The sequence below is a fragment of the Saccostrea cucullata genome, unplaced genomic scaffold, assembly GCF_032062105.1.
Source record: "Saccostrea cucullata isolate Sc308-1 unplaced genomic scaffold, CSIRO_AGI_Scuc_v1 ctg4154, whole genome shotgun sequence".
NCBI lineage: Eukaryota > Metazoa > Mollusca > Bivalvia > Ostreida > Ostreidae > Saccostrea > Saccostrea cuccullata.
In genome coordinates this window covers 27,451-36,859 of record NW_026940091.1, presented here as the reverse complement: position 1 = coordinate 36,859, position 9,409 = coordinate 27,451, and the positions used below count along the sequence as shown (strand labels likewise).

The window sequence follows — 9,409 nt, the reverse complement described above, 5'->3', positions numbered from 1 at the left end:
TATCACAATAAATGTGAAATATTGAAAAAATATTATTATCATATTATTCAAGTGTAGCATATTCAAAACAAAATTTAAAAGTTCAATTCATAATTTATATACCCAGAAACTAAGTCTTATAACGATTGTGTGTATATATTACAAGGTCCTATGCTAGGAATTTTTATTTTGTAAAACCTTATTTATATAAATTTTAACTTTATAAATATTTATGAAGACGATTAAATATCAAAATATGCTAAAAACAGTTCAAACAAAATATTATGTCATTTTAAAAATCGTTTATTCATAATCCTAATATATTTTATTATTAAAGATGGAACAATAAAAAATAATATTATATAACTTTGTGAAATCCTGTAATGTGATTGGTAAATACGAAGTAATTATTTTTTAATAACGACCGCTGAAAGCGAATAATGACTTGCACGAGCTGCCTCGTTTTCACTTTCGCTTTAAACAAACATGGAAGTTCGGAAGTTTGCAAGTTGTAGGTGAGGAAAATTTAAAAGATATAGTAAGTGAATAACTCTGAGACTAAGATTCAGAATACAAAACAATTATAAGGATATCTATGAACATTTTTCGGGATTACTTAGAACATACCATTTCATGGTTGAATTCGACTTTTCCACTCGGCGAGCAGAGTTTTGACGATGTTTCCGCGATTACGGAGAATAAAGAAAAAATAAAGACGAGCGTGCCATGTATAATATTGTATCTTAACGTAGAAGACATAGATATTTATATTTTGTCAGTGCATATGATTTCCTCTGCAAGTGCAAACGAGTGTGATTCTCAATCTGGGGGAGGGGGTACTCTGTGTTATTCGGAGATAGAATAGCTTGCGTTGGGTTAAAATTTATTACCGAAACATGTTCCTCTGAGTAACATTCAATATATTCTGAAACATTTACATTCAACTTATTTATGGTTAATACTATCTCTGTAAACATTAGGAAGATATACATTGTATAAATAAATTTGGGAAAATATTATTTATATAATATAATAAATATGGACTCAATGCACGGTCGATATGCATTTATAATGACCCAGGCTGACAGATATTGACCTCAGATACATGGAGTATATCGACCTCGGGCTAGCGCCCTCGGTCGATATACTCCATGTATCTTCGGTCAATATCTGTCAACCTGGGTCATTATAAATGGCGCATACTGACCTACATTGAGTCCATATTTGTATAATAACTCATTTCTCCCTGTACACTTTCAAACACAATAGACAGATCACCCCTGCGGCCGATGATAACAAATAAAGTCACCGACAGCCAATTTTGAATTTTAGTACGAAAAATATTCTTCATATTCTTGAGAGTAGAATTAAACATTGCTCAAAATTTCATTCAAAGGTTTTGTGTTCTCTACTTTACATTCAAGAGAAGGATATCAGCAACATTTTTTTGTATTCAAAATTTTTCACCCCCCCCCCCCCCCCCCCCCCCCGAAAGAAAACAACAACAAAGAAACTTTCCAGCTAATGCAGAGTTTTATACCTAATCTGAAATAAGGTAAGTCAGAAGAAAAAAATCGGACTGTAATATTGATATGAATTCAATTTTATCGCAGAAACCTGGATCCAAAATGCAACACTTTTTTTTTTTTTTTTTTCATTTTTTAGACTTTATTAAAGTAACAAAACTTACACTCGGTTTTATTTAACGTAGCAGTCAAGGCGATCAAGAGGCGGGTTTAGTTGAACAATGCTTAGCGCTTCCCAGTACTTTCAGTACTTTGATTTTTAATTTGTAAACGCACGAAATGAAAACAAATCTCGACAGTCAGAGAAAATGTTTCCATCGGATCATGGATAATATATTTACAAACAAACCATAAAAACTATATTGGTAAGTACTAGAGGCATTGTACTATTGATAAATTGTGAGTTTGACAAGTAATTGCAAGTATCGAAAATACACCCGAGAATGCCGCCTCTGCTTGGAATTCCCAGTTTTCGTAAAGGCGCCGGTTATGGCGTTTTCCTCGCACGTAAAATATAGAAATAGTTAAAAAGCCAGGAAAACGTCAGATATTTCGGACTATATATAGTACTTTTCAGTCACCTACAAATTCTTGATGCTGTCATGTCCTCTGTAACCGCACAAGACCTGCTTTATACATCTTTACATGGTGTTTTTCTTCTCCGACTTCTGCTGCAACAGCAACTTTCTGTTCTTTATCAGCAGGAGAGTTCCACAAAAGGGAGATAATCGTTCACGCGTTTTCATATTTGTGGTACATTCTAAATCAAATTATTTGCTAAAGAGTACCCAACTACCATTTTTTATTATTGGATTTATAACTTCAAAGCTCGTAGTTTCTATTGCATGTATGATTATGATAGAGTTTGGTTGCGTTTTCGTGTAAAATATTTATAAAAATCATGTTGATTTTACAGCATTTGGTAGAAACAAAGCAAAGTAGGCCCCAATGCTTTAAAATAAACATGGGAAAAATTAAATCTCCCATATATATTGAAATTAAGAAAAACATAGTTTGATTCTGTAATTAATTTTGACAGGGTTATCGATAATCAAATTTCACACTTTTCAAGCATTAAAATCACCGTTGCTATGGTAACAAGGAAGATGTGACCCAAATAACTCATGTTTGAAAGGACATTCATCTATACTTCCATGCACCCAAATATTAAAGCAAAATATTTTTTTTCACATTCCACTCACTTTATATACAATACTCAATGGTTACTGACACGGCCTCTTAATCAGGAATGTTTGTTAAAATGATTAGATATTTTGGGCTGAAGCTGAAGTTTAATTACTTAATATCTTTTTAACTTCTGTTGTTTGATGTTCCTGTTACCTTTTGTAAGCGCAGCATGAAATACATGTTTAGAGAGAATGGGAACAGTATTGAAGCTCAGAAATGTAAAAAACAATACAAAATAGAAGCAGAAGAAACGTGGACTTCCAAAACATCAGAGGTGGGATCTGATGCCATGGAGGTGTGAGCATAGTACATAGCATTAATTCTATGGCTTTAGCCATACGACTTTTTGATAACCCCACCTCTGCTAATTCTTTCTTACTACATATGTATTAACAAGTTTGTTTAATATTGAAATATGAGTTTTAAAATATTTTTTTTCTATAATCTTTAATAATTAGACTTTATCTTTTGTTTTAAACAATCCCACAAATAAATATTTAAGAAAATTAAATTAAAGTTCTTTTAAAAACAAAAATAAGGGATTCAAAAGTCTTGAAAATTGAAATTTGATTTCTCTACTTACTTTTTTTTCGAGAGAACAATGGAATCCTTCGTCCTCCGAATGATGGTTATCGTTATGATCATCGTTCAGGGAGAAGCAAAAGAGAATTTCTGTCCTGGTAGCGTATGCTTTTGTCCAGACAGACTTACTGCGGATTGTTCCAATAGAAACCTTGAAGTTATCCCAAACGGACTGCCGAGGAGTATTAACACTTTAATATTTTCAGGAAATAATATATCATATCTATTGTACGACACATTCAACCCTATCCACCATTTGAATATAACAAACTTAATGATAGATCATTGTCAAATAAGAAATATGTCAGAAGATTCTTTTGAGGATTTACAAAGCCTGGCTAGCATCGACTTAGCTTAAAATGAGTTACATATAATAGATATATACAATGGTGTACGACAACTCGGAAGATCAAATGTGAAAGTGCTAAATATGTCTGACACTGATTTACATACTGGAATACGTCCGTTTATTCTGTATAGAATATTCTTTACATCTTGGTTAATGGGGCTGGAAGAAATCGTAGTTCGATCCTGTCGTATACGATATTTTGCTTTTTTCTCTTTTAAAAGATTATCAAAGCTCAGAAAATTAGATTTTGGAAGCAACTTCCTATTTGATTTTTGCAAACCATCTATTCAAATGGATACTTTAGAATAGCTGAATTTCACAGAAAATTACTTTGAAACTCTCCCCCAATTCTGTTTGAATGACACCACGACACCAGCATTTCCAAACCTTCAAAAAACTGTATATGGCAGAAAATGTTTTGATGCGTACAAACGTTTTTTAATATCCAGGGTCACTGCCTCCAACAAGTTACATTTCTAAATATTTCACTGAATCCTTTGCCGAAAATCGCCATGTTTTCGTTTTCTGCTATGCGCCTTCTACAAACTCTTATCATAGGTAATCTACGAGGAGTTGTTTTGCAGAAAGATGCGTTAAGATCACGATCTCTTCAAACACGGTCCATCGAACGAATTGTGGATATAAAACATAAGGAATTCAGATATATGTTAGAAACATGTCCAAATCTAAAGGTTTTGATAATAAAAAATACCGATTTTTCTAAAACTGATCTTAGGAAAGTGCTGCAACCTCTGAAACAATTAATATCCTTGACAATCATTAATGGTGGAATAAGCCAGATGACTCCTCTTAATGATTTTACAAACCTTAGATACATCATTTTACAGCTATAATAAAATTAAGGAAATCCAAGGAGACGTTTATCAAAATCTATCCCATTTCAATACATTAGTTCTTCAAAACAATATTTTGAGTAATATCAATAAAACATTTTTGCCACGCGTTCTCTGGGAGAAGAAAGATTTCTTTCTTCATGTATCCTTTAATCCCTTTGACTGTGGATGCCAGCTGGAGTGGTTCAGAGTATGGATAGAAAACAACAAAAACAGAGCGATTGGGTACCCAAACAACTATATTTGTCATTCCCCAGCTGAGTTAAAGGAGAAAAGCCTATCGAACTTTGATCCAGTTTCGGAGTGTCACAAAATAAACCCATATATCATTCTATCCTTTACTTCCTGTGGACTTTTGTCAGTTGTGATCTTCACTACTGTTCTCTTAAGAAAATTTCGCTGGGATATCAAATATTATATATACATCTGCAAAAACAGAAAACCATTGGGATACAAAAGATTTACCAATGATGAAAAATTTTTATATGATGCTTTTATTGCCTACAACACAAACGACAGAAAATGGATCATGTCGGAACTGGTTCGAATGCTCGAAAGAAACCACATATATAAACTCTGTCTACACGAAAGAGATATCATTCCAGGGGGAGTTTATGTGGAGAACATCCTCGAAAGTATCGACACGAGCAGGAAGTTAATGTTGGTTCTCTCCAATAATTTTATGGATGATCAGTGGTGTAAGTATGAGACAGCTATGGCAAGTCACACTCTGGCAGACGGGGACGGTCATAAGCTTTTTCTAGTGTTACTGGAGGATATACACTCCGAACACATCAACAGATCCCTGAAAGTGCTCCTCAAGTCTATACCTCATGTCGAGTGGACGGAAAATAAAACAGGGCAGAGAATGTTTTGGGAGACAATCAAGAAATTCATGGACGACAATTGAAAGGCAAAATACGTGTACTTTTTGAGATGAAATCTGTTATCTTTTTTTGTTTCATTTTCAAATGAAATACATTGTTTCTTTATGATTAACATGTACAGTGGACCCTCATTTATCCGGACGCTTTGGTTCCCAGTCAATTTGTCCGGATATGTGAAGCATCCGGATATCTATATCACCAGTTAAACAAGACAGAATAACATTTTAAAATTTTGTTCCGATGAAAAGGCGTCCGGATACTGAAGCATCCGGATATCTGGCGTCCGGATATCTGACGGTCCACTGTATATATACAACTTTATAACTTACTTCACTAAAGTATTTATCTTATTATAGAGATGCATGGACCAAGTACTTAGACCAAGGAAACACTTATTACTAAATGTGTATTATATTGTCTTCAGGTAAATGAAATCCCGTTCATTACCATTACATAATTAGTTACTAATAATTGTGAAGAAGACTTTTCAATTAGTTTAAATATTTTTGACCTTTTAACCTTGACCTTTGAGTTGGAACGACTTTGTAAAAACTTTAACATGACCATAACTTCTGAATAGTTACATGTAGTATTAATTTAGAGGCTCTCTTATTGAATAGGTTTTTTTCTTTGAGAAGAGACCATCCTCTTGATAAGAAACAATTTTAACCGTATTTTACATTTGAATTTCATTTAGGAATTTTCAACCTTGAAGTTTGCCATAAGTTGCCATACTGTGGCATCAATGTTTCACTAGCACATCTTGTTTTTTTAATGTATATTGGAAAACTATTTATCTTTTGTAAGCATATACTGTAAACGTATTAAATTTGGCTGTATATATTCTTTTTAACGGCTTTGGCGGAATGCAGAAACCGCTAAATCAAGTACGACGTTAATATTTACATTTCGAATAAATTTCCCCTATGAATCTTTACAAAATAAAATGCATTTCATTTTCTCATGAACTACATTACATATTCACCAGGAATAAGCATGAATATCTCTATTGTTACATCTTAGAACTGCACTTGATATAAAAAACATATAGTCTACTCTATTCTACTTTAACAATAACAGTTGAATTGCATAAATTCATGGCAAGTCATCAAAAGAATAATGTAAATATACATGTAAGTGTAACACAATGAGCATATACATTATAAGTTTAATTGATATATTAATTTATACAGTACATTTATCTATGTTTTAATATTGTGTTATGAATTTTAATTGATACTATTAGTGCGTAGAGCGACGGACAATAATATTTTAATTACAAACTTGTTTACAAACTCTGGGAGATAGAATACAATAACAGAGCGTCTTCATTTGACGGACAATTAGTTTTACGATGTGTTGTTCTCGAGCATTGACATTTCCAATCACACTCTGTGCAGAGCTGCAGCCATCTAATTAACTGGAGAATGTTAAATAATGTAAACAGAGGACATTGCTGTATCCTATAAGGAGATGGGAGACAGAGCTTCAGTGAGGGGTGGACAATGTTAATATTAATGAAGTGACACTCTAACTAACTAATTGCTATTACCAAATATGTGAACCCTATGATGCAGCTGCTTGTACAAAAGATGCGCCACTGAGTATCAATAGCTTTTACCATCCTAGCTCCGAGATGGACTATGAAAGCTTTTAACATCTTAGCTCCGAGACGGACCATGAGAGCTTTTACGAACTTAGCTCTGGGCCCTATCTGACACAATGACTATGTGAGCTTTCACCATCTTGGCTCCGAGATCTTTATAATTGAACTCTTCATGTATCATTGATTGTTTGATACCTTTGCTGTGACTTATAATAAAACTATGAACTTACAGAAGTCTTTTTAATCCAAACACATTGGCTAATTGTGTTATATAAGAAATGAATTTGATTTTTGAAGATTCATATACTAGTATCCAAATATCGTACTTTCTAAATATAATACATTTACAATATCTTACATGAATGGTTATCCGGATACATATAAATGCAATACAGGTCTTTGAATGCATTCCCCTCATTGCTGACATATCAATGCGACATACAGATAGCTAAGATTCACACAAGAATAATTCATGTTTAAGGCCGGAAGGTGATCAATTCAGAATATCTGTAATTTTTTCTGTTGTTCATTGAAATGAAAAATAAAAAAGAATCCTTTATCTTTGTCTCTTCTTTCATTCAAAATTTCAAATGTAAATTTCAGAAATTAGACTGAAACTGTAGGAGTAATGGGCGGTTTTTTTTAACGACGTTCGATCCTGATATTTAAAGTCTTAAACTTTTTTTGCCAAGTATATTTTTAGTATCTACATACATAGCTTAATTAAAATTCAAATCAAAATATGGGGGTCAATATGCTTCATTTAGCGCTACAGTACATTTAATTTGACCTTTCTGCACTGAAATTTGTGTCTTAATTAAAAATTACATCTTCGACGTTTTCCATCCAATATTTTTATTCGATTACAGCATAAAACAAAATGAATTCTAAGTCTGTTTAAAAAAAGACACTTAAAAATTGTGACTAAGAAAAAGTTTCAAATTGCTTCGCATAATCAATTATTTGACCTTTCTGCACTAATAAAATGTTATTTTTCCGGCATTGAAAATATAATAAGCAAGAAAATTATTTTAAAGTCTTAAACTTTTTCTGAATTTAAGCAGATAAGCAGATAGGTCAAGTTTATCTTGAATATTTAGAAAAGAACATCAAAAGTGGGGGTGTACATTTTCAGATATTACTAAAAAAGTGTGAATTTTACGTTAAAGTTGGTTCAATTTTTCCCGGATTTTCACATTTATTAATATTATTGTCACACTTTGTTGATAGAATTCATGAGAAATAATTTAATAGATATTTCAGAACCAGCTAACAGTACGAGTAAAGTTCAAATGGAAAAAAAAAACTGACCATTTTCGTCTAAAAAATCTTCCATCACAAAATATAGTCCCTAGCTTAATTCTACTTGAATGGAATTTAATCGAGGTTTTTTCATTGAATATACTTTAATTTGCATTGTAGAATTTAATTTTATTGTTAGAACCTAAAAATGATGCTTAATTTTATGAATAAAGGACCTGCGCGAAATACGCTCAAAATATCAGGATCGAACGTCCTTAAATAAAACTGTAATATCACAGAAATATATCCTTATTTACATATATGTAAATAAGGATATATTTACAAACAAAACAAAATTCTTAGCACTATGTTAACAAAATAAAAACAAACAAAACAAAACAAAAAAGTCTTATGGGCCTTATAGGTTACCTAAGCATTATGCAACAACGTTCAATTGATTGAATTTGGTGCAACTTTTAAGCTAGATGCTATGGCATTCACAATTTTGAAAGAGGCACTATTGCTAACCATAACTATACACATGTACAGTTAGCAATTGCTTAATTTGGTTACTTAATACCCATACACAGGGTAAGGGAATAAAACATTGCATTTCAACTTCTCAGTGATATTCAGCAATAATCAAAAGTGCCACTACCACACATGAACCCCTGACCCTAGGTCTACACATTGCACAATGTTTGAAAAGGCAGACTTGCTTATTAAAGATGTTTGTTTAAAACCAAGGAGCAGATTTCAAACAATACATTTTCAGTATATAAGTAGAGCACCCCCCCCCCCTTCTTGGTATCCCTGATCCAGGGGTCTTGAATTTCACAATTCTGGAAGATGATTCCTTGCACATCGGAACAATATAGGTAGTTCATCTCCTTATTACTCAGGAACAGAGGAAAAGATTTTCATAAATATAATGTATTTTCACTTTATAGTCATAAGAGCCACATCCTAACATCAGAACCCCTGACAATGGGAACATAAAATCAAAAATTTGGTAGAAGCATTATTGCTCATCATAACTATGTTTTTAGTTAGTTTATTTAATACCCAGGAACAGAATAGACGATTTTCAAAGAAATAATCATTTTCACAATATACATGTAATCAATACAGCTCCATCTTAACACCAGAACCCTTGACCCTGGGGCCATAAAATTCACAATTTTGAAAGAGGCACT

General features: G+C 32.6%; 1 protein-coding gene across 1 annotated transcript; it reads left to right on the top strand.

Moving 5' to 3' along the window:
• The first annotated feature begins 3,676 nt into the window (after positions 1-3,676).
• On the top strand, positions 3,677-5,479 carry LOC134254745 (toll-like receptor 2). Its single transcript, XM_062737275.1, has one exon. It carries the CDS (start codon positions 4,438-4,440, stop codon positions 5,386-5,388), a length of 951 nt encoding a protein of 316 aa, XP_062593259.1. The 5' UTR covers positions 3,677-4,437; the 3' UTR covers positions 5,389-5,479.
• Positions 5,480-9,409: the final 3,930 nt, after the last annotated feature.

Coding starts and splice junctions, on each gene's coding strand:
- LOC134254745 (XM_062737275.1), top strand. CDS start 4,438: ATGATTTTACAAACCTTAGATACATCATTTTACAGCTATAATAAAATT.